Source organism: Phyllostomus hastatus, unplaced genomic scaffold, assembly GCF_019186645.2.
Source record: "Phyllostomus hastatus isolate PE091 unplaced genomic scaffold, TTU_PhHast_1.1 phas_contig_150, whole genome shotgun sequence".
Lineage (NCBI taxonomy): Eukaryota > Metazoa > Chordata > Mammalia > Chiroptera > Phyllostomidae > Phyllostomus > Phyllostomus hastatus.
In genome coordinates, this window is record NW_025333611.1 from 29,681,824 (window position 1) to 29,708,172 (window position 26,349).

Genomic DNA, 26,349 nt, shown 5'->3' on the forward strand with positions numbered 1-26,349 from the left:
GTAAACCTTGGAAAATGGAGCTCAGTTTCAGGAGGAATTGACAGCCTTGAGTTTTACCACGAGCATGTACTCATGCTCTAGAATGTAATATCGTTGCTGTTTTGGAACTTGTTATCCATAGGGTTTACTAGTCATTTCATAAATAAAATCCGGAAGCTTTATGTTAATGATCTAGACTTTTGTGAAGAGAAGACAATCTGTTTTAAATAATTGAAATTTTATTGTCTTTTGACATAAAACTGTGGAACACTCAAATAATCTATATCATGTTAGTATTCCTATAAGAGAAAATGGGTAGAACACTGGAAAGCAGTACCAGTAAATCTTACTATAAGCATTAGGTGTGTCTAAAAAGTTGATATTAATTCATAACCTGTAGTTGTTAAATGTGTATGACTTAAATGTTAAAATCCCACATTTTAAGATAGTTTTCTACAATTACAAACCCACGTACCCAAATTTTGTGTTGGCTTCACAAACTAGAGATGTAGATAGAATGTGCAAGAGTCAAAGGATAAATAATAGTATAAATATATATTAGTTATATTACCTAATGAAAGCCATAATCTGTTAATACAGCTATGGATTTATTTTAAAAATTCAATTGAATATATTACTAATAGTGTAGTTGTGTTTTCCAATGTTGGTAAATTTGTTAAAGTTCTTCACTTTCATAGAGTCCAGATTGAGCTGCCAGACGCTGAAACTCTCCTTCAGGGTTAAAAGCTTGTTTCACATCCAAACCTTTTCCGTTAAGTGCTAAATATTTGCTAAAAGTTGGCCGAACACGTAACTGCTTAGGAGCTGGAAGAGTTTGGTTTGGACGGGCTGAAATAAATCAAATAAAAGTCAATTCAGAAAATGTAAACAAATGGGTTGCATGAGATATTCATTATCAAACAGGAAAAGAAAAATATCAAAACTGATTATGTATTGGGAAAATCCTGCAGATTTTGTGCTTTGCCAGGATTTGTGTTTCTTATTAAATCTTAAATCCTTTATAGCACTTGACATATCCCTTTATAACAATGAGACTTACGTGTAACATCTAATCTTGTGTTACATGTGGTCACTCCAGCTTCATTAACTGCAGACACTGTATACCACCCAGCATCTTTCTTGTTTACATCTTTTATCAGTAAGGTAACTCTTCCAGAGTTATCATGATATAAGCTGAAAATAAACAATTATAAAATGAAAGTGTAGGAATTAATTTTCCTGTGAAAGTATTTTATGATGCCCCAATCTACATAGACTATTAAGAAAAAGAAACATATGGAAATTCTGAGACTGTATTTAATTATTGCCAAATAGCTATTGGTTTTCTTGAATTAAACATCCCCTTGCCAAATCTCATTTATTGTTAGTAACAAGGTGAATGCTAGCTTACTTTATTGTTTATTGTTAGTAACAAGGTACTATAAATGCTAGCTTACATTATGCTTGAAATTTCTGATTAATGGATTATGGCTTAATGAGGTTTATGATATTTCTGTATATGTTTTAAAAACAAGACAAATCCTGGCTGGTGTAGCTCAGTGGATTGAGTGCGGGCTGTAAACCAAAGCATCACAGGTTCGATTCCCAGTCAGGGCACATGCCTGGGTTGCAGGCCACGGCCCCCAGCAACCGCACATTGATGTTTCTCTCTCTCTCTCTCTCTTTCTCTCTTTCTCTCTCCCTTCCCTCTCTAAAAATAAATAAATAAAAAATTAAAAAAAAAAACAAGACAAATCGAGATCACAGATGCATGCCATTTATAATGCATTTCAAAGTGTAACTGGATTCACCAAACTAAACTATAGGTAAGTCTAGAAATACTTATCCTACCTTATTCGATCAGTGTTGAATTGTACCATTTCATTATTTCTTTTCCAGAAAAGTTTTGGTGGAGGTACAGCTGAGATTTGGCATTCTAGCTTTACTGAGTCTCCCTCAAAAACTTTTTTGCTCTGTGGTTTGTAGATAAACATTGGTGCTCTTCTATGTTCTTTTGCTACATAGTAATAAAAAATCAAGTATTTGAAATATAAAAATGATATTAGTCAAGTCAAAGTATGAAATTTGTATGTTGATAAAAAAGTTATAAAAAGTAATAACACAATTGGAATTTTGTAACAATGTGGATGTACAGGACAAGACCAGTTCTTTCTTAAAATGCAAAAGCAAAATACAAAATAAACCCCCCACATCTGTCCCTAATATTTTTCTGTACCAGTCAGTCACTACTGATTCATAAAACATAAAGCTTTATGTTTCAGCTTTAACTAAAATAATATACAATACCATTTTTAAGAGTTCTAAAACAGTAAGGTAGTGATGCATTGCATTTATAATCATGTTTCATTCAAAGAATTTAAGTCTGTCCTCACTTGCCACGTCTTCTATAGGGAGGCAGCATAAGTGGTGGAAAGAGTACCAGACAACTTGGGTTCAAATTCTCTATTTGTTAGCCATGCCAAATTGGGAAAAATTTGTTTAGTTTCTATGAGGCATAGTTTTATCTTCTGTAAAATAATACAATACCCAAGTAATAGTGACTGTTGTGCTTACTATACAGAATTTTTGTGAGGATCAATTGAAATAATGAATGAAGAAATGCTTTGTAAACTATCAGTATTAAGTAATACACAGATGTCATTAATTATTATGTCTTTACTTTTCTTCAAATACCTGAGAGAAAAGAGGAAATGATACTATAATACCATAACTCCAATTTTTCTGAAGGAGAAATGAGTTGATTGGACAGATGCCTGCCAAGGTCTCTTTCAGCTCTAACATTGTAGTATTTTTGAAGCTATTGGCACAAGAAGGATTTACCCAAAACTTAATCACTTGAATTGTTTTTGTTTTTTGATTTCTAGATCTCTAGTTTTTCCTTAGATTGAGCCCCCTTATTATATCATAGAAAAATCTTTTCTAAAAAAACATTTTATTTATTTATTTTTAGAGAGAAGGGAAGGGAGAGAGAAAGAGAAGAAAAACATCAATGTGCCTCTTGTGCCCCCCCTACGGGGGACCTGTCCCACAACCCAGGCATGTGCACTGACTGGGAATTGAACCGGCGACTCTTTCGTTTTCAAGCCGGCACTCAATTCACTGAGCCCCACCAGCCAGGGCTCATAGAATAATCTTAAAGATTTTTTATTGATCTGGGTAGAATACAGACTCAAGAAAATTTTCTAACTTGATCAAGCTTTTATATAACAAACAATGAATTACAGCAAAATCTTACTTATGAGATATACCATGGCTTAAACCATTATAAATGTGAGATATTTAAAGCACTTAAATTGTATTATTTTAAAACAGAACATCAACTGTATGAGAACTGCCTCACAAAGAAAATTTGAGATGTGAGTTTTGCTATTTCTGTTTTCTAAAGTAAATAGGCATGTTTTTGTTGTCATAATTACAGATGAGTTTCCAAGTAAAAGGAACACAGTGTAAGGCTAAAAGTTGATATTTACTCTTCAGTTTTAAACTGCATGATTATGACAATACTGTAAAAATGTGAGTTAGATTGATTGTTTTAGATTGTAGACCAGGGAAATGATTAGACTAACATTTTTCACTTTAAGACGTGTTAGTTATATCTATAGCAATGCTTCTGCCCTGGCTGATGTGGCTCAGTTGGTTGGAGCATCATCCTGTGAACCAAAAGGTCATGGTTTTGTTTCCTGGTCAGGGCACATGGCTAGGTGCAGGTTCAACCCCTGGTTGGGGCATGTACAAGAGGCAACCAATAGATGTTTCTCTCTCACATCAATGCTTTTCTCCTTCTCTTTTCCCCTCCCTTCCCCTCTCTCGAAAATCAATAAGCGTGTCCTCTGGAGAAGGTAATAAAAAATGATATTTCTACTACCTTATTTGGTCTGTCTGAAATTTCTTTGTTTCCTTTCCAGAAAAGCTTTGGTGGTAGATCTGTCATTCTAGTTTCACGGAGTTTCCTTCAAGAATATCATCCTCCCCATATCCCCCATGCCCATCCGTGGCTGTTGGGTAAAAATTGGGGTTCTACTGGGTTGTATAATGTAGACATTAACTTTAAATATGAAGTTTTCTGGAATTTTCTTTTTTAATACTTTCTTTTTTAATACTGCAGGATTAAAGATACTTTATGATCTTTTGGAAGGCTTACCCAGGACGTCCAGCTGCACAGTAAAGGTGGCTTCTCCTGCTCTATTCTTGGCAACACATACATAAGCTCCTGCATCTGAAACTCTGACCACTTCAAAGATGAGTGAATGAAAACCCTTCTCAGACACTATCATTTTGTGAAAATCATCTGATTGAACCGGTCTTCCATTTAGATACCATGACACATCAGGAGCTGGCAATCCGCTCACCTAGGATTGGAAACACAAGGAGATGACAGAGTTTTTAATTATAGTATCACCGGAACCAATTTGTCTATGAATTTTAACAATTTCAGTACCTGAGTGCGTTTGTGATTGAAAATGCAAAGCAAGAGCTTAAAAAAGGTATTTGCTTTCAATAATTTTTAACAAAACAGTACAAGTGAAAACTCTTGAAATTAATGTAGTGTTTTCAGACTATCTTAAACCCTATCTCGCTCTCTCATATGCAATCTCAGACTCTTTAAGATCTTTTAATTAAGAAGTATGGAAGTTATATGGCTTTTCTGGTCAATGGTGACTGCAAATGCAGTCCCAGAAGCACATGTATGTGAGGCTTGCTGATCCAATGAATACCTTTCCAAAACAGTGTTCTCAAGCTGCAGTTCTGGTGTATGGGTGACAGTTTGTTAAGTGTTCTATATAAGCCTTAACAATTGAATCCATCCATACACTGACTTCATAAGGAATCTGGAAAAACATAAGAAAAAATTCTTCAAAATGAGGATGATGAAAGTGTTGGCTTTTCTGAAAAGCTATTCTAGCCTGAAGAACTATTCTAGGCTGAGAGAAAGCAGTGTTGCTTGAATTTCTTAATGGAGAAGAATTACAGAGGCATTTTACTTTAGAGACCCTGTTATGATAGCTTCACTTAGAGTATTTATTAGATGGCAGACACTCTTGTGAATACCATATGCCTGTTTGCTCAGTTAATCCTTAAACAACTTGATGAAGTAGGTACATTTGTTATTCTCATTTTACAGATGAGACAAAAGCACAGAGAGGTTAAGTGACAGAGAGGTTACATAGCTGAAAAGTGGCAGAGCCAGGATTCAAACCCAGGTAAGCTTGGGTCCAGCATTTGTGTTCTTACCCACTATACATACTGCTTCTCAAGCTGTGTAGCAAACTTTAAAAAGGAAGAGGACATTTGTCAAGATTTAGTATCCCCTGGTTAATTTTCCTCCACTACTTAAAAACTCTTCTCTTACTTTGAAGTCCATTCTGCAGAATCTTCCTTCTTCAATTGTCATGTTCTCTGGCACTTGAATGAAACGAGGCGGGTAAAATTTCTCCTGGATTGCATCCTCATCATTCACACCTCCCCTTGAAGATGATCTACTTCTACAAAGATATTTTCATAACCACTTAGCAGAAAAGTTCTTTCTTTCACACAAATATAGTTTAGCCATCAAATTTGAAACCCCAGAGTCTATACTGTTTGACAGAGTGATAACAATGGAGAGAGGCCTTAGGGTTGTATTTAGCTCTGGCATATTTGATAACTATTGGAAATGGTAGCAGTTGAGAAACACCTGGTACAAATTTCACATCTTTCTTTTTTACAGGACTATGAATCCAAGAAACTGATCTATTAAAATGCAGAGTACCCCGTGGACAATTCTTAACCACATGCAAAGATTGTTAGAATTGGGTTCCTATTATCATGAAAAAGTTGTTTAACATGGAAATATGGTCCTGGCTTATTTGACCAAAACATTTAGAAAACTTACTCTAAGATAGTTCTAATATTTAATGGATAAAATTTTGACCATCATCACTGACAGAAAATTCACATTGTATTTTATAAAAGGTATGTGGGAAGCCTGAGGGCTCTATGAATATTATATTTTTAAGCTGAAAGCATTTTAGATAGCAAAACATATTTAAAATTAAAAATTTTTTACCTTATTTGTGATGTAGGAACTTGCAGTCGTGCATGTTCTGAATTGTGCTGCTTGAAATTAAAACAAAGTGATAATGTCAACATGGGATTGTTAACTTGAAACAGAACTAAGTAGTTGTAGTTGAAAGGGACATTTCTGTGTTGGCTGTATTTTTACAGTTATGATTAGTTCTATATATTAAGCTTTTAAGCATCTAAAACATCCTACACTATCCTTCTAATACTTGAGCAAGAAAATCCTAGAATTAATAAGATTGTTCCATAGGCATGATTTATAAAACTTAGATAGGCTTTGAATTGATACTGGTTCATTTTTCAGGTGACTATTTAATGACAAAGGATGGTGTGTCCTCTGGTTTATTTGAAATGGGAGCACATAGTACAGATTGTCCTTTAGTAAAACAGGAATAGACATGAAGTCAGTTGTGTTGGCAGTAGATATGGGGTATTAATGCCTACTGCTCAAAAGTGGCACCAACAGCAGTAAACACATATTAGACTGGAAAATACTTCTCTTTTTAGCTCATGACACAAAGTCCTGATGGACACCATGGAAGATATGTGTAAAGCTATGAAAAGGCTTTGAAAACAACATTAATTACTTCCCACTTAATAAGAGTATATTTAATTTAAACAAACATCTTTTAGAATTTGTATCTGAGCACCAGAAAATTATTTGTATTTGAGAATAAAATCAGGAACTGATGAAAATTATAATAGAATTAATAAATTGATTACATATTTAGTGCCTTTTTGTGTATTTCACTGTGCTTGCCTTAGTGGGAGATACAAAGAAGTGGAAAATACAGTTTCTATATCTGAATGTCTGAAAAACACCTGTACAGCAAATCATCACAAATAATTTATTTTTGGATGAGCATGTTTAATGTATTTTGTAATTTTAAAACAAAATTCTTAAAACTGTCACAATTTTTGGTTAGCCATAAGATTTTCTAAGCAAAATGTCAGAAGAACAGTCAGTGAGCAAATCAACTAAGTTTTTGGTAAAAAATAAAAATAATCCAGTTAAAATATCCAAAGTTAGTTTTTCACTTTTTCTCCTTAAGGTGGTTTGAATATATATATATATATATTTGTATTCATAAATGTGATACTTCAGTTATACATAGTTTGATGACATTTTGTTTGAAGTGTACAAAAATGTAAGATTTCTGTTTTCTGATTTCATAATGATATATTTTGCTGCTATCTACTGTCACCTTCGTTTTAAAGTTTTTAAAGAATGAGGAAAACAATTCATCCTTGCCTTTGAAATCATATACTGTAAATTCATTAAACGATCATCAATACAATGTTGCTTTATTTCTGCTTATAGAGATAGATTTGTGTCTTACTCTTGCTGTAATCTCCTGTACCACCATAGTAGTGCTCCATGTAGATTAGTCAAATGAATGAATGCTTGAAGTGTTTAGTAGACAAAAAGAGAGTTAAGTTCTATTTTCAGTTTCTAGTTACTTGTTCTGTTAGACTTTGATCCATCTTATTGTCAGCTTCCTATACTTAGAAGCTTGGAATTCTTTCTTTCTTTCAAAGATTTTATTTATTTATTTATTAGAGAGGGAAGGGAGGGAGAAAAAGAGAGAGAGAGAGAGAGAGAGAGAGGGAGAGGGAGAGGGAGAGGGAGAGGGAGAGAGAGAAACATCAATGTGCGGTTGCTGGGGCCCATGGCCTGCAACCTAGGCATGTGCCCTGACTAGGAATCGAACCTGCGGTGCCTGGTTTGCAGCCCGCACTCAATCCACTGATCTACACCAGCCAGGGCCTTTAAAAAAAAAAAAAAGATTTTCTTTATTTATTTTAGAGAGGGGAAGGGAGGGAGAAGGAGAGGGAGAGAAGCATCAATGTGTGGCTGCCTCTCACTTGCCCCCTACCAGGAACCTGGGCTGCAACCCAGGCATGATGTTCCCCGACTGGTAATGGATCTGGTGACCCTTTGTTTTGCAGGCCAGAGTTCAATCCACTGAGCCACATCAGCCAGGGCAGAAGCTTGGAATTCTTGATTGCCCATTTTCATTCCTTTAGCTCCCAGTTTCTTGTGGACTTTTTGGGAAGGAATGAAAAGTAACTACAGAAGGAATATAGAACAATCACAGTTCAGTCTGCCTCTCCAACTATGAATTTCTGCTCAAGGTTAACTTTGCTTGTTAAAATGAGGTTGGTTAGGTACAAGCCTGTGGGATGGATATTCACTTCATTCTCTTCATAAAGTTAATCACTTTCTGAAAAGGATGCTTTTGTTTATCTTAAAGCCATTACTCATAAGGCTTATTTTTTGTTTTGTTTTTAATAAACAATTGTGAATATAGGAACATGATTAAAGGAATTGGATGTTTTATTAGTACCATGAGTACTATACTTTAAAACATTGAAATGATAAACAGCTTGTGAGAAAAGATTATAATTACTTTGGTTTAGAGTTTTAACTCCTGGCCTGCTAAAGATTTACAACTCATAAATTCTCTGTCCATACAGACATTGTAGGAAAAGTCCTAGATCTAACTGACTCATAAACGTCCAGATGAAAAGTGACTCCATTAGCCTTCTGGTGTTTTTTGTCCTTGTGTCATTTTTTAGCAGATAATAGAACCATTGTAAAATGAGATAAAATTTAAACTTTATATGTTTTAGCCCATCATGGCCTCTCCCATGGAAGTGATCAACTTTTGCTTCAAATGCTATTTATAAATGTTTAGAATAGTAGACATTTAAAATTCACACACACCAAAAGAGCTCCAGTTAGATAAAGATTGTTTTAATTTACCTGTGGTGAATCTTGTGCCTCATTGTCAGTTTGAGCTTGAAATACAGCAGCTGCATTCTGTGGTCCTAGCAATCTGCGAGCCATCTTCTCCTCATATGTTAGCCGCTGTAAAGAAGTAAGTCATTAAGTAGAATGGTAATGAGATCTAATAAAAGTTGTTTGTACAGGTTTAACTTAAAACTACTGAGAATTTTACCAAGAAAGTATAGTTCTGTACTGAATTATAAGTATTTCCTTCCAATCTATTGCCACTTCCCTCATCTGTAATACTCACTTTTTTCTTTTTTGCTCCTTGATTACCCCTAAATAAGGCTCTCCCAGGTGAAGGGAAATTCTTTCCCTTCTTGTTTTGTGTGTTCCAATTGGCTCTGTCTTAGAATAAAGTATTGCATGTTCTCATATTCAGAAAGAACTCTTATTAAATGAACACTGAATATTTGAATTACTAACTTCTGGTTGAAAGCAGTACAATTGATAGGTTAAATGTATTTGGGTTAAAGGCATATAGTACTGTCTCAAAGATAGGTGCCTAAAACAAATGTGCACAGTAAGAGTTACATAATAAAATTTATAGCTATTTGTCCATCAATAATATATACCAAAGCACATGAAGAAGTCAGGTTGACAGTATTTCCTATTAGTTATTTGGTCCTTAGACTTATTTTATGAGAGGGTAATATTTAAAACAGATAATATTAAATCATTCAGATTGATTTTTCATTTGCTTTTTTTTTAATACTTGAAACTAAGAGGTGATTTCATGCAGAGAAATATGAAATAGGACCCAAATATTCCCTTTGAAAAAGATTATCCTATTCTTTGCCAATTTTATGCTCATTGATCTGTAACACAGAAAGAACTTTCTTATTGAAGTTAGATTTTATATTTTAACTGGCTTTTTGTATAGAATAGACATCTTGCTCACTTGATTTCCATTATGAAGAAGGCTGTCCTTGCATTTTAGCTTTCTTTCCAAATCTTGAATCAGAGCTTCTTTTGATCCTTGTATTTCATGGTCAGGAGTCCTTGGTGTGGGCTTAGCATTTGCATTTTGGGATGGCTTAGCGTTTACAGGTTGGCCAGCTGAAAGTTGTTGATAACTTGAAAAAGAAAAAAAAAATTGTAAAAAGAAGATCTTTCAGATATGTATCTAAAAGAGAGTTTGCCTTCCTTTGTCAGTCACCTTTAGATAGTTTGAATCTACCACTTAGTACTATTGATGTTAATAAAAACACCAATTTCCCTAGTAATAGTCAAGAAGGATTTTATAAGACTTATTACCAGTTTTTTTGTTTCTTTTAGTTTTGGCAAGTGAAAATCAAGTAGCAGGAGGAACAATTTAGAGTAGATACATGGAGGATGTCCTTCCTTAAAGACCTTGCCTAAAGAAGTCTGGTTACTTGTAGCTTGAGAGCTCTTTTGATCTTAAAATTGAATTTTATAAGTTTGATTAATAGGTGGATATTAAGCAGTGATGTGCTGGTGCTGACTCATATGAGCTCAAGAGGGCTAATGTTTAGCATCTCTTCCCAGCTATTGTGATCTCATGTTGGTAGTTTGAAATTGGTGGTAGTAGGAATCTCTATACCAGGGAGATTGGTAAATATCAGAAATCATGGTTCCTTCCTCCAGCTGAATGTTAAACATTTACCAGTATAACCACTGGTATTTAGTGACTATTCTGTTGTTTTGAATGGAGCCTACAGTTTACATAGTTGCTGGTTTTTCTATTAATTTCCAATTTCTATTAGTTTCTTATTCTAGAAAATGCAAGTATGGCACTATATAACACATAGCTTCTACAGTAGTGACAGTTTCTTTAATGTTGCTAAAGTGATTTTTGGAGAAAGAAAGGAATAATTAGGGGAAGAAAAAGAAAGAAATGTAAACTAAAAGAAGGGTTTGGGAAAAAAGGAAGCAAATTTGAATAGCAGTTGAAGAGTTTTGTTTAAATCCTTATTTCAAGTTCTGATTCCAAATTTTCTTCTAAGATGTTCTTGCCACTTCCAGAGTTTTCCTTTTGATAGAGGGCAGGGGTAGTCTTTAGGTACTCCTATATTATTTGATCTGTTAGGTACAGTTTTCACAGTGCTTTGTTCACATTTCATGCAGTTTATTCATTTAGTGTCATATAGTTGCTAGCTTATATCTATTTAATGTGGGAAAACTGGCCACTACCTTTACTGACTATTTTACATTATTATAATAAATATTCTCCAGTTATCCAGATGGGTCAGCCTTTGTTCTGTGACATATTCCTGTTCAGATATTATCAAGGATCCTTAAAAGAATTTGTAAGTTAAGTGGAAAGCTATCTCTTCTGAGTGGAGCCAGAATTCAAATTTTTGTAGGCTCTGGGGGCTTGGTTAATAATCACTAGATTGTACACATACTGAAAAGAAGTCTTGTTACTCATCATTGTATTATTTATATCCAGTGACACAGAAACTGGGTATAGATATCAGTTGAATGAATGAATGTTTTCTATTGTATTCAAGATGCTCTGTAATGAAAGTTGTTGATACACATTTCCCTTCCCTACATTTCAGATCTTCAGGGTTGTCCATGTTAATCTTTAACTGAAGTCTGATTTGTTCAGTTAAGTAAATAGCCAAACCAAGTGTCTAAATAAAGTGTTTTTTGTTCATTTGTTTTACAATTGAATTCCCAGGTCAAAGTGGTAAAATTCTTTTGGTCTTTTAGATCTGTTTCTCCAGTGGTATGAAGTTAAAATAGCCTATTTTTTGTAATGCTAGTTCACCATCTAAGTCACACATTTGTTAAAGTAGTTAGCATTAAATAGTTTTTTTCAGACTGTCATAACATATTATAATATCTCTGAGAAATCTTGAAGGATTATCAAAAGGAAGCCTGAGAATTACTGATATATATAGGCAGCCTCCCTTTATTCACTGAATACACTCATTATTACCACTTCAGATGGCTTAAGTGTTAGGACTTGATAGCAACTCATATTTATAAACTAATATTATACTTGCACACTGCTGTATAGGTCTGTTTTTCCTATCATTAATCACCCAATCCTTAATTTTGTTATGGATCAGAAAACTGAATCACTGAATTGGCAAAGTTGCTAAATATCACACAGCAAGGTTTTTGAAAGGAGTAATTAGAATTAAAGGGTTCCTCTCAGTTTCTAGTCTGTGGTTTGATCAACTGAATAGAACATTTGCTTAAGGGTTTCCTAATGACGAAAAGCTAAATAAAGCTTTCAAACTTCTCTGGGTCAGAATCCAAGGGATTATTTTAGAAGACATGGCAAACTTTTAAGCTCATCATAACAATGAGGGGAGTTGTGCGCAAATGTTCAAAGGGCCAGAGCTTTCCACCATGTGCAGCTGGACACAGAATGGGTATCAAGTGGCTGTGGAAGATTAAAAGGGTTATCTATGGTTGCTGAAAATGGAACAGCTAAAGCTGGATCTTTGATCTCTTGTTTGGGGACCTCCTCTGTTTTATTTCTTATCCTTTCTATTTTTTGCTTTTCTTCATCTCTTAGTTCTGTGCACAGAGCTAGGTATATGGTTGAGGCTCAGTAATATTTATTTGATGGTTTTCTTTTCTGGGCAGGAATTTGGAGTAGGGTTGAAAGACTTGAAGAAAAATGTCAGAAAAGGTTATTTTAGATTTAAAAATACTCATATAGGAAATTTGGAAATAATTGAAAACTAGATGGAAAAAGATGGTCTGGGTAAAATATTACCAAGAAAAATCTACAATGTGTGAAAATGGGTATAATGGGAATTTGGGAGGAAAAAGAGAGTGCTGTTAATTCTTTACTGCATCTTTAAAAAACGCTAGGTCAAACATAAGAAATGCCATTTTTGTAGGTCAAAAATAATTGACTATCAGCCATTTCGAATAGTTCAGCCTAGTGTCTAGGATTTTAACAAGCATTTTTGGTTTTCTTGGTTTTTATTCTTAAAAATATTGAAAAGTTTTCTTTCTAAATTGAATCACTATAGTCAGTTCAACTTGGTTTTCAGGGTTCTTACCACAATAGGAATCTCCAGAAAAAAATTAGCTTCTAGAGAAGACTGAGCAAAATTAGCAAGAATTACAGCAAATCTATCAATACGCCTGCAACAAACAAAACACATTCCATCGAACAATCTTTTTCAGATGCCTCTGATTTAATTTTCTGGTGTTCTAGCCAGCCAAGGAACAGGAAAACTGATAGCCCTAACTTTGCATAAGCGCAAAGTATTCAGATCATGTTTTAAAAAAAGCACAACCACTATGTCCTTCATATCAGGTTCTCCTAGGACAGTTTTAGGACTGTGAAAATAGTACATGCTTGCATAAAGCTACAGGTGTTCATCCCTGTATTTAGATCAGCCTCATCAATTTGAAACAAAGTGCAGTTTTAATTACCAAAGGCAACCTTAAGGTCATATACCTTTTATCTATTCAAGTTTTTCTTCTGATCATAGTAAGGGAAATGCATACACTTTATTGTCTGAATCCCAGATTTTCTTTTTAGGCAAGTGAGTATTTAAGATCAGAGGGGAAATGGATAGGAAGAAAAGACTGAGACTAGGAAGAAATTTAATAGCTTCTGTTTATGTGAGAGGAAATCCTATCAGGCAGGTGTTCGTCATCTCAACTGAACCCAGAACCAGAGCAATTAAATTTACAGCACGAGCAACTTAACTTAGAACTGGGGGAATAGTTCAGTGTTCTTGAGTATGTCAGAAATCTTGTTTTGAAGATGGAAAATAATAGGTGAGTAATTGTATGGGGTAATAGATGGTTTGGGTTCAGCTCAACCTGGACACTAGAGAATGGGTCAGATGACCTCTTATTGCCAGTACCCTGGTTCAAGGTGTTCTAGAAGAATTATGGGATGAGACCTTCACATCACCTTGCCTTTTTAGATAGTGAAGAATGAACTACAGCATTACCTACCCCCCACCCCCTGCCATCCTCAAGATATTGTATATGAAGTATACATCCAAATGCATATATTTTAAAAACTCACTTACTTGGAGTCCACAGTGGAAGGGATTTTACTGCTACTGTAATCAGGCTGTGATGGTAATATGGAGCTGAGGAAGCTGGCTGGGGACTGGTTATAGGTGGCTGTAACCCTTTGGCCTGGGTTGGAGCCAGCAAGCTGCTGGGAAGAAGCAGGAAAAGCAGAGGAGGACATGGTGATGTGAGAGCTCACTGTTGAGGAAGCAGAAAATCTTTGCTCTGTGCACTGGCGGGGCTGGATGACAATGGAAGACTGTTTGGTCTGGCTAGAGTAGCTGGAAGTTTCTGGTCCAGGAGGCTGCAGTCTGGAGCTACATGGGTTTTGGGATTGGATGAAGTGTTTTGGCCGTTCGTAGTTAAACATGCTTAGCTGGTATATGGAAGATGAAGGCAATTTATTACTACAGTGATTTGCTCCTGGATGGCTGGGTTCCTGAATTTGGGGCAGCAAGCCTGGAATGACAGAAGGTTGCAAGGAATCAGAAGCAACTTTGGTCTGCCCCTTCTTGTTGAGATCCTGGGAGTTCTGTGTTTCTGGCTTTGATGGAGTGGCTGTTTCTTGAAGAATATTTTTCCTTCAAATGGAGAAAATGATTCAGTTACAATATTTCTGTAAAAAACAGTACTGTTTACTTAACATCTTAAGGGGCTTGTGTGCTTTTTTTTTTTGGTTCTTTCAAGGTTATCTCAAAGTGGAATTTGCCTGGTTTCTACACTTCTTCCTTTATTCTCTGTCTTTGCACAAATGACTTTCCCCCATGAGAATAAGAAAAAAAGATTAATTAGTGTTTGCCTCTGGGTGATTCTTAAGCATATCCAGGGGCTTCAAGATGTAGGATCTCAAAGTTTGAGTTTGCCAAGTGGTTATTTATGAAAAATTCTGTGATATTGCTCAATGTGATAATTCTATGTCTCATGGTTAACTTTTGCCCAGAGGCTACCATTTGATTAACCACAGAAATTTAATGATTTAAAATTATTAGCAGTTAAATATATAGCATGTCAACTTCCATTCAGTTTGAATCCTTCCCATTACTCATCAAAACCAAAGAACAGCTCTCCTGGTACACCAGTTAATTCATGTGAATGATATCTTGGTAAGTCAAGGGGAACAATATGCTTCTTTTGTAAAGAATGCCACTTTAGCCCTGGCTGGCGTAGCTTAGTGGATTGAGTGCGGGCTGCGAACCAAAGCATCATAGGTTTGATTCCCAGTCAGGGCACATGCCTGGGTTGTAGGCCATGGCCCCCAGCAACTTCACATTGATGTTTCTCTCTCTCTCTTTCTCCCTCCCTTCCCTCTCTAATAAATAAATAAATAAAATCTTAAAAAAAAAGAATGCCACTTTAATGTCCATATTTACTCTTTCACCTTTTCACAATTTCACGAAGTAGAGGGAACATTTATAACTCACTGTTGTCAATTTGGGTGGATTTTTTTAACCTTACAATTCACTGCCTCTTTTTCTTCCCTTGATTCCAAATTGACTATAGCACCAAAATAGACAATAATTAAGGAGTGACTATGTGTTTGCGTCTCTCTGTGTGAGTATAATATATGTTACTGACTGCATTCCAGAGCCATTTGTATTTTATCTGTTGTTTTTAGATTATATTATCTAGTTATTTATCTTGATGTGTTCTTAATTATTTAGTTTTACTTTTTATTATTTTACCTGTTTAATATATATTTTAGACCAATTTAAAAATTATTTTAGCACCTGTCATATTTTCTTTTGAAATGACCAACAGGATTACGAAGGAAGTAAGGCAGCTGTGAAGCTGGCCTATACCTTACAAAGAAAAGATAGGTGCCATGTCTCTTACTTAGCTCTTAGATCTACTCTTTACAGGAGATCCCCATTTTTCCTTGGATGAAAGTCATTTGTCTCTAAAATCACCTTAGGGATTATACTTGCCTCTCACTTCTTTCATTAGTGTGGTAAGTCGAAGCAAGATTGTGTACAGACATTCCACACAAAGACTGGCCCTATAAATTGAAGCATTGTTTCTGTATTTATTTAAGGTATTAGTTAATTTAGTTCAAAGTATGTTGGTTTCACATAGTTTAAACCAGCACTGAGAAAATGCTAGATCAAACTTTTAGCTGATAATATTAGCCAAACTGTCATTACTGAAATAAAATCTTAACAATTATTTGATGTCCTCTCTTGAAAAAAGCATCATTTTTTTAGAGATTTTTAAAAAGATTTTATTTATTTATTTATTTATTTAATTATTATTATTATTTTTTAAAAGATTTTATTTATTTATTTTTAGACAGGGAAGGGAGAGTGATAGAGAGAGAGAGACAGAGAAACTTCAATGTGTGGTTGCTGGGGGTTATGGCCTGCAACCCAGGCATGTACCCTGGCTGGGAATCAAACCTGGGATACTTTGGTTCCCAGCCCGCGCTCAATCCACTGAGCTACGCCAGCCAGGGCTTATTTATTTATTTTTAGAGAGGGAAGTGAGGGAGAAAGAGAGAAACATCAATGTGCGGTTGCTGGGGGTCATGGCCTGCAACCCAGGCATGTACCCTGACTGGGAATTGAACCTGCGACATTTTGGTTCGCAGCCCGCGCTCAATCCACTGAGCTACGCCAGCTGGGGCTAAGCATCATTTTTTTAATGAAAAATTTCCAGACAACTTCATCCAAATTGTGCATGTGGTTTAAATTAAAACTAGTAATTTTTGGAAAGAACAAAAATGCAACTAAACAGTCAAGAGAAAGATTCTGTTAAAGAGACTTAAAAAATCATATATTCCTTAACTTCAAGTTTATGAACACGAACACATTCAATTAGAGTACATTTTAGTAATTAACTATAGTGGGCTTTGAAATCATCAGAGAACATCCAGAGGACACTTTAATTAGATTTTCTCAAAAAAAGGCTCTATTTCAAGGCAAGTAGTTCTGTACTTATCAGTTTATTCATTGCAGAATTGAATCCAGTTTGGTTCCTAAATTCCTTTTTGAGCAGGCGGATGCATCAGATTCATTTTAAATAGCAAGGACTAAACTGGTTAACTAATAGCCAGCAGATACTTTCTTTTTTTTTCATTTTTTAAAAATTTTATTGTTCAAGTACAGATATCTGCCTCTCCCCCCCACCATTCCCCTCAGCCAGCAGATATTTTCCAAAGTCCCTTATTTTTCTTTACATATATTTCTAATGTCAACTATTTTGTTCATTTTGATATCAGCCTACATAGTTAAAAACTCCTATTATTTTTTTAAGCTCAATTAAAAATATGTCCTTTCAAAATTTTTATTTTGTTCATCTCTCACTGAATTTTATATAGGTGTTCATTCCAACAGGTAACTCTGAAAGGCTTTTCTTCATGTTTGCAGTTATTGTTCAACAATTCAGTTCTATAATACATTCTATTACATGGCCATTATGTTAGATAAATATCAACATTTTATAAATAGAATACTAGTCTCCTGTTTAAAAAATCTTAACTTTTTTCTTATCTCTAATATAATACAGACTTGCACAAAAGACTGATTGAGGATATTTTGAAGCTGTAGGATATCACCATGATTACAGTAAGACCAAGTGTTTCCTTTCAAGGAAAAATGATGACTTAAAAGTAACAACTCATAACTATCTTTTATACCCTTCTACAGTGCCTTCTAGTTTTAGTGGAATGAAAAGACCACTTTCTCTTCAAATCTTTGTATACCATTATGATGTAGCTTTCAAACCATGTATCTGAAGATCACCTCTGTACACACTCCTCTTTTGGACAAAAAACAAACACAAAACCCAAAACTGTAGCAGGAATAAAGAAGGGACTTACCCGTAAGTTCTGGAGGTGCCAGCTGGGTTTAACCCACTATTGAAGGGAGGGAAAAGGCATCCCTTCCCTCACAGACTAATCTTGTGGCTCTGTGCTTAGTATTATAGCACCACTGACTTTTATCAGCTGCCAAACAGTGACATCTGATGTGCTTGCCTTTCCATCTACCTATGCTGGCATGTCAAAGTAAGAGTCCACAATCTAAACAATATCTCAGATGTCTTAGTGATATTTAAGGAGTGGGATTACATGAACTTCTCTTTCAGGCCTCTTTATTTTAGATGTGAATTTTGACTATGAGCTTTAGCAAACTCATGTAGGGGGAAGAGCAATGAATTGGAAAATGGGAAAAAGTATAAAGAAAACTCAGTTCTTTATTGTGGTGGGGGCTTTGTGAATCTTCCCTGTTGAAGAAAGAAGGACTAAGCCCCTTCTTTATATACGAGTATTCTAAGACTGGTGTTCTATCTAGTAAGACTTCTCCGGAAATGACCAGTGATGGGTGGGCTCCAAATTGATCCAAATTGATTTGTATTGGATAGTTGTTCATCTGAAGACTTTTTTTTTCTCCAAATGGGAGTGAGGGTGGAGCAGGGTTCAAGCAGTTCATTTTAAGAAAGGAGGTGTGGTTTCAGTAAATGCAGGAGAGCACGTGATAGTGACCTGTCACTGGGGAGGTGGAAAAACATGGTATGGTTTCTTTAGCAAGTTTTCTGAATCTGTGTGGTATATGGCTCCTATACCTTGTACTTTTATCCTGAATGCTTTGCAACACTTTAGAAACTACCAAACAAGAAGCAATCTATACAATTCAAGGCTCTGTACTGTCAGCCCTCTTTCCTTCATCTTCCTTACAGTTTCTGTTTTTATCAAGGAGACCATTTTGGTATTTAGGTTTCCATTTTTGTGCAGGGCAGTAAATAATTATAGAAGAAACCTTCAAATCAACAAAATAGGTGGTGGAGAGGATTAGGTGGCATGAGGATCAGGCCAATTGAGTGGAATTATCCCCATCTAAGTGGCTTCAATTTTGATATGGTTCTAGTGTTTAAAGCTTATCTGTTTATTCCTCTCCCTCAAGGATACTCTTAACTTGATTTAATTACCATGTACCTGAGGGCCCAACAAATAGGTGTTTGAGCACATGTAAGGCATATAAAATTCTTCACAGCTGACCATGTAGGTGTATCTGCCTTTGGTGTTCAGAGGAAGTTTAGTAACTGCTGCCTGGGCATGCAGCCAGTGTTTAGTAGGAAAAGCATACTAGACTTGATGAGTAGGTTGTTTGCCTACAAAGTCTTATTTCAGGAATCTCTCAAAATATTTCTGTGCATCTCCTATTTCAAATTCCATTATAAGGGAAAAAACTTTTCATTCAAATTAGAAAGACTTAAAATAGAAATGCAGGTGACAGTAAAAATAATAAAAATAAGCAACATATATAGCATTTTCTACAAGAAAGGCTCTATTCTAAGCACTTAACTGTGGTATATCTTCCTGAGAACAGGGTTTGATAGGGACAAGGAAGAGGAAATACTAGATTAGTGGGCTCTTAGTACCTAAAAGTTTGAGATATACATCCAAGTAAGAAAGATGCCCAGGACAAACTGTTAAATTGTCACTTCTAAATGTATGTACCATAGTTGAGTCAGAATTTTACTTCCATTTACTCTTTTTTTTTTGATAATTAAAAAAACTTATTTGAGAGGAACAGAGGATATGCCTAAGAAGCAAGATGAGAAAAATGCATCCTAGTTGCATTTACTCTTTATTGTTTAAGCGTTGCCTCTTCTTGTCCCCAGGCCTTGTAAGGTGTAACAGGGGCTGCAGGGCAGGACCTCCATGGCACATCTAGGCTCAGGTTCTCACCGCAGCAAGGGCATCAAGGATGTTTTGGGAAAGGTAAGTAAGATCCTCTCTTATGGCACCATTCTCAGAAGTTAAAGATCTGTATTTAATCATCTATTTTGAATCTCTTTTTCTACTTTTTAATGTTTGGTTTGCTTTTTTGAATGTTTTGTGTTTTCTCACAAATAGAGCTACTTGAATGGTTTAGTTGCTTATTTGAGAAAATCCTAAAACGGAAAGAATTATTAAGATATCAGGTAGGTGAACCATATTCAACCTTCCCCAAAGACAACTTTTTTCGTTTCTTTCTCTAAATTGTCAGTAAAGGTCTGCAGTAAATCGTTCTAATGCCTCACACAAGGTAACTTCCTGTTATTTCCTGCTGTATGTTAAGGAAATTCCTCCTTATCATCAGTGGAAGGGTAGCTGTTTTGCTGTCATTCCTTCATCCCACCTTCATATATAGCTCTTGTTTTTTTAAAATGTGAAATACAGTAAATACTATTATAAAAATGGTTCTATGAGCTGCTAAAGTCAGAGGTCAGGTGTATGCGATGAAGCTAGTTTCTGCTGTATTAACTGAGAAGGAGAATGTCACATTGAAGATGAGAGGACTAAAGAGTGAAGAACATTTTATTTATTTTCAGGTTTACATAATTCACTGTGATTACTGAAGTTCTGTATAGATGTATAATGAAAGGAAACCCCACTGTAGCACTTGTAACTTGAAATATCCATTCTAGCACCTGACTCAATCTTATGTTCTTCTCACATAAGAAATAATAATGGACACTCCACTAGGTTTGGAGTCAAACAGTGAAAATGATAACATTAATTTGGTTAATGTTTTACAAATTTCTAGACACATTAACCTTTTTATTTGGAGACCCAAGTGTTAATGCCTGCTCTACCACCTACTTACTGTGTAACCTCAGACAAGCTGCTTAAACTCTCTGAGCTTTAATAATTAACTGAAGAACAAAGATAGTATCTGTTATACTAATCTAAATCAGAGGTTGCTGAGAGACTCAAATAAAACTGAAAATCATACAATGGATTGTTATGTGGTATATCTCCTACACTAGGTTAACTTTTTTTCTGAGGAAGGGACTATTTACAATTTATTTTGCCTAGGACAGTGTAGCTCATAACAGACATTTTATAAAAATGTGTTAACTTTTGTGGAACTTTTACCCAATAATTTTACCCACAGAAGATTTTGTTAATGATAAAGATGGTAATCTCCTGTGAAAGATATGATAAATTCAAGGTCTTTCTAAATCCTAAAGGCTCACTGCTAAACAGGTACTCATGGAGAAAAGTTTCGCATATCAGTATTGGCTATCTTCTCAAGGCAGGTCTAGCACAGAACTTACTTAATAAATGTTTGTTGAAAAATGTGCAGTCTTATTTACTGCCCCACACACCCACTCTTACTTGACCCCATGAGAAATCTTCATTTATAGGGGTAGCTACTGCTCAGGCAACTAGAGATCCCAGAAGCTAAAGAGATTCCAGTAGACCAATGGAAATCAAATCATGCTGTTACTGGAGATATACTGATTCTGATAAAAAACAATGCAATGAAGTAATAGCTACTATTTATTGAACTCCTACTATGTACTTCACATACATTGTTCCAGGTCTTTTAGTCTCTAAAGTCCAAAGTCTTTCCTTCACTGTCTTCATTGCAAGAACATTTGAAGTACCTGTTCCAGCATCATAGCAGCATGAAGAACCATCCCTCAACAATGCGAGCCAATCTGTGTTTTAGTCATTTGTAGAATGAGGAACTTCATGTAAACGACTTCTGATTCCTTCCATCTCTAACATGATATATTTCCTTCACTTAATAGACCCAAATATTACTCAAGAAATCTTGTCTTAATAGAGATTCCAATATTTTTTTACTTTGTAATTAACAGACTACATTTAGTTGTACTAGGTAACTAGTCAAGAGTGCTGTTTAAGTTTTACTAAAGGCGTTTAAAGGTAACTTTATGCTGGTAAAATATTTAGTGGACTATGTTAGATATTGTTGAAAGCAAAAATCATAAATGACTTTTAAGTATCAATTTTTAAAATTGCATTGATTGATGAGAGAGACAGACAGACATTGGTTTGTTGTTCCACTTATTTATATATTCAATGGTTGCTTCTTGTATGTACCCTAACTGGGGATTGAGCTCATAAACCTAGTGTACTGGGACGATACTTAACCAACTGAGCCAAGGCCTTAAGTATCAATTTTTAGGTTGTTTTTAAATCAATATTTTGGGCTGAAGCTTGTGTTTGGAGTATGGTGATGGTGGTAGATTATGTTGTTTTAAACATAGCCTGACTGGCAAATTCACTTACTGAATTATCTTCCCATTTATACATTTGTTCTCTCAATGCAATATAGATAATTACATCTGTATTCTAAGATTGACCAGGAAGACACTTGTGTCACAAAATATTTTACATATTTATATTGTGATAGGACACTGCATTCTATTTTGGAAAAAGATTCCACTTCAAAATCTTTTGCCATTTGAACGTTGTTAATTTTTTTCAGTAAGTCTCTGTAACAATCCCTTAAATGTACATCTAAGTACATGACTTACTATTTTATCCATGGTGATGGAGAGCAAGGGAGAAATGACAGTTAAAGTGATTTATCTAAGTGCAAACTTGATCACTAACTCTGCACGATGTTGCAGAAGTAAGGGGAACCAGGTTTGCTAAAGTAATTGTGGTGATAGACATGTATTGGCCTCAGAAGCTACTGAGGTGGTCCATTCTCCTAGCACAGTGTAAAAGACAATAAAGTAATTAATCTCAGAATGCATGCTCCCTGAAGGCAGGAGCTTTGCCATGTTCACTATTCTATCTGTAGAACCAAGAACATTTATTGAATGACTGAATGTTAGGTCTCTCTGCCCTTATCATTGTGGTTGTAGCTCAGAGGAATTTTCACTGGTGGTGCAGAAATCTTCCTTTGGAATCTGGATCTCATGTTCAGTGGGAATGGCTGGTTCAGGAATAGTCGGCTTAAGATTTACTAGGGTATTGTCTGGATTTTTGTCCTTTGTGTAGCTGCCACTGCTCCAGGGAAAGGAAGCCAGTTTTGGAGAAAATTTCCTGATGGGTAACTTTGGAGTGCTCTCTGGTTTCTCTACGTCTTTTCCTTCTGAAAAATATAGTCACTAGTTCAGGTAGAAGCAGAGAATCTTCCTCTTGGCTCAGGGTTGAATAAAAAGGAGCAGAGAGATCCTGAAGAATAATTACCTTGGGAAACAAAGAGTCTTGCTGTGGAGACTGCAGTCCCAGCCTCATTTTCTGCAATGCACTTGAATTCTCCAGAATGTTCAGGAAATACTTCTGCGATAATCAAGGTGCAGACTTCCTCTGAAAAGAGATTCAACATGACCAGAATATTTGGGTGTCCCAATTTCAACAGTTGGATGTTTGATGTCAGGATACCTCCTTCCTGTCTCTGTGCATAGTTCATGAGTCACAAATACTATACCAAGTGGAATTATAGGAGGAATGCATGCTCTGTGAGGACAGGAACTGTGGCCAAGAACGGAATCTGGAACTTGGCCATAGTCTGTACTCAGGAAATAGATGTTGAGTGAATGAATAGATGAATAAATACACTTAAAGATTCCAGTTATCTTGTTTCTTCTGTGTTTGAGAGTTGGCATAGGGTAGTCTCAAAACTGCTCATGAAGGCAAAAGTAATTTAGGAGACAAAGTCTTCTGATGCTAATTTTGACTTAATCATTTATTATCAAGATGTTGAAAAATTGTACTTACCAGGAATGGATGATAAATGAGCTCCTGAAATATAAAACAAGAGAATAGAGAGAGAATTTAAATGGCAACAGTTAATTTAGTTGGGAGAAGGGGCCATATGTATAAGAGAAATAAATTGAAGAAAATACAAACTTAGCTATAATCTGGAGTCAGAGACTATAAATTCTGTAGAAACTCACAAAAGATGTGTAAAGAAACAAATACTCGGCAGGGTGCTGGAACTGTATTTTAGTTCTATTTTAGCACAAAATTGCTTTGTGACTTTGTGGAAATTACTTTTCTTCTTTGGGCCTTTGTTCTGCATCTCTAAAATGAGTGTAAGACCTGGTAATATCTCTTCACTGAATGTGAATCATTGCTACACTAATCATGAGGTAGCTAGCCCCTTTCTCTCAAGAAAAACCTTTTCTTTTAATATGTTTAAAATAAAGTTAAATACATTATGAAAGTACTGTAGTATTACTGTAGAAAAAAACACTAAAGGTTAATAACAGTTTTCTCTGGGTGGTGAGAAAGAAATGGGTAATTTAAAGTTTCTTCTTTGTGTTATTATAGATTTTCTAGATTTATTATAATACATTTGTAAGTATTGGAAAAATGCAATAAGTGTTATTTGAAAAAGAAATATTAAGCCCTAGCTGGTGTGGCTCAGTGGACTGAGTGCCAGCCTGCGAATCAAAGGGTCATTGGTTCAATTCCCAGTCTAGGGCACATGCCTGGGTTGTAGGCCAGGTCCCTGGTAGGAGGTGCGTGAGAGGCAGCCACATATTGATGTTTCTCTCCCTCTCTTTCTCCCTCCCCTCCCCTCTTTAAAATAAAACAAATAAAATCCTAAAAAACAAGGAATATGACTGTGTAATACAGATGTTTCTTAAATGTGATGTGCAAATGTTCAGTTTTGAATTGACATATAAATGAATATATTCTCTTTACTTGGCTCAGAAACTATTTTGGACTCGAACCCTAGCTGCAGCATTTACTAGCTTTGCGACCTTGAACAAAGTGTTTAATATTTCTGATGTTAGGGTTTTGATTTGTTTTTTTTTTAACTTAGAAAATGGAGGTAATAATAGTACATACCTCGAAATGTTGATGTGAGGATAAATGAGAAATTGTTTATAAAGTATAAACTTAGTACTTACCATAAGGGGTAGCATGTTTTTTATCCTTCCCTAAATTAATTATTAATTATTTTGTAGGACACTTACACAGTAAAGTATTTAGAAAGTTATATATCAGTTTTCATTTGTTTCACTCTTTTAAAAAATATGTTTATTTCATATCTTTTCTTGTTTGTATGTCAAGAACTCATTGGGAAGATAGTTAAGATTGATTTATGAAAATAAACCAGTTCTTTCACAGCTAATAAAACTATTTCATTTAAAACAAAACAGCTATCTTTTCTTTTTTGATTGTTTCTATTCAGGAGTCATTTGGATTTAAAATAACAATTAACAATAGAAATTTCTGAGTCTGCAACATATCAACTATTAAGTTTTTAAACATGAATTATATTTCAAGGTTAATTGGAATAAAAAGCAAATTGAAAATCTGATCATGATACTTTTCCTCAGAATTCAAAAGTTGTCTGAGTCTGCTCTCTGCTCTTCCTCTCTGTCCCAGTGAATTTGCACTGTGGCTGTAGCCTGGACTCAGCATTCAAACTCGACAAATCGACCTCTGGTTGTAGAGCTGTTTTGAAGATGCTGAAGAACAAACAGAGAATTCACAGAATGGAGGAAACTTTCACCATACTCGCAGACAATGATTTGGGATGCCATTGTAGTAAGTGTGTATGCTTTTTCATCATAATTATTGACAACTGAGTGTCTCTTAATCAAAACAAGGAGCTGCTGGGAATTCTTTGGTGCTTTACAGTGAGGCATAAATTATTTTTATCTTATTTTCATAGGGTTGTGTTTAATGAGAAAGTTGTTATTTACTCTCCAAGAGCCGTTTTTCAAAATAGAAAACAGATTAGTTGAAAAGTCTTTTACTTCATTGTATTATTTTGTTGAGTACATATATAATCACGATTTAATCTTTATTATTGGTCAAGTAGTATGGGTATTGTTGTAATTTGTTAAGGATCCTGAATCATGAGTTAGAGGATTTGAGCCAAAATCTCAACTCTGCCACTATCTTGTTGAAGCTGATCCTAGGAACTTGGAAGACTCTTAATCTCTGTGGACCTCAGGTTTTTTACCTGTGAAATAGGGCTACAAAAATGTTCAGCCTTCCTTGAGGTTTTGAGGCTCATTTCAGACAAATAATCTAAAAACTTTAAAGAATGAAGAGTTATTTTGATATGTTAAAAAGTGTTTATTGACAATAGCTAGTTTAGCCTCACATAAATGCATACACGAATGGGTGGCATTTGTGGTAAATTTCTTTAAGTCCTCACCCTCCGCTTTCTATTTCTAGCCCCAGGGACCTCTAGAATCTAGAATTATATTTTAAATTATAAGTTGATTCTGAGACCAGAGAGGGAGTAGCTGAAGTCCTTCTCTCAGGTGAGGCCTAGTTGAGACATAATGACCGCCAGCCCAGTGCTTGAGGCCTGATGCCCAGGACCTGCATATCACAGGGAAGGAATGCAGCAGGAGATGGATGAGACTTGTGGCAATAATCAACACCTGTGGCCTGACAGCATCTGCTGAAAGTGAGCTTCCAGGATCAGTAGTAGTGCTTCTTTCTCTTAATGACATTGTTTCCTATGTCGCCCATCCTGTATGTGGTACAGGTTATGTCCCTACCCTGCTTCTCATATCTTGGACCAGCAATGGTTAGTGGTTCCAGTTCTGTTAGGTTTGGAAACTAGGAGATGGAGAGCCCAGAGGACTTCAACCTTAGTTTGGTTTGACCTAGCTGATTAAATCCTGCTGTTTCTAGTAGGTGATACAGGAGCCTTCTCAATCCTGATTTCTGACTGTTACCAAAGCAAGAAATAGATATTGCTTTGTGCATTGACTTCATAATGATGTCTTTTAGCTAGTTAGGAGACTCCGATAAATTTTGAGGTGAGGCAGAGCCAAGTCTGCTTTGAGAGGGCAGTCCACTAAGGATT

At 35.4% G+C, this 26,349-nt stretch overlaps 1 protein-coding gene and 1 non-coding gene across 4 annotated transcripts; one reads left to right on the plus strand and one right to left on the minus strand.

The window, feature by feature from the left end:
- Positions 1–574: 574 nt before the first annotated feature.
- Positions 575–17,760, minus strand: MYOT (myotilin). Of its 3 annotated transcripts, none has more exons than XM_045822692.1 (10): positions 17,634–17,760; positions 13,834–14,400; positions 9,753–9,927; positions 8,828–8,932; positions 6,047–6,093; positions 5,351–5,483; positions 4,142–4,349; positions 1,831–1,996; positions 1,040–1,173; positions 575–828 (listed from the first exon to the last, which is right to left on the minus strand). In XM_045822692.1, exons 2-10 carry the CDS (start codon positions 14,187–14,189, stop codon positions 656–658), a joined length of 1,497 nt encoding a protein of 498 aa, XP_045678648.1. In that variant the 5' UTR covers positions 14,190–14,400; positions 17,634–17,760; the 3' UTR covers positions 575–655. The 3 variants fall into 3 exon arrangements, with proteins under 3 accessions (XP_045678648.1, XP_045678631.1, XP_045678641.1); XM_045822675.1 differs by having other exon boundaries at positions 6,047–6,096; XM_045822685.1 differs by having other exon boundaries at positions 6,047–6,096; positions 13,834–14,278; positions 17,634–17,724.
- Positions 17,761–22,146: 4,386 nt separating this feature from the next.
- Positions 22,147–22,277, plus strand: LOC123813309. Its single transcript, XR_006784735.1, has one exon. It is a non-coding gene; the product is annotated as a small nucleolar RNA SNORA66 (small nucleolar RNA).
- Positions 22,278–26,349: the final 4,072 nt, after the last annotated feature.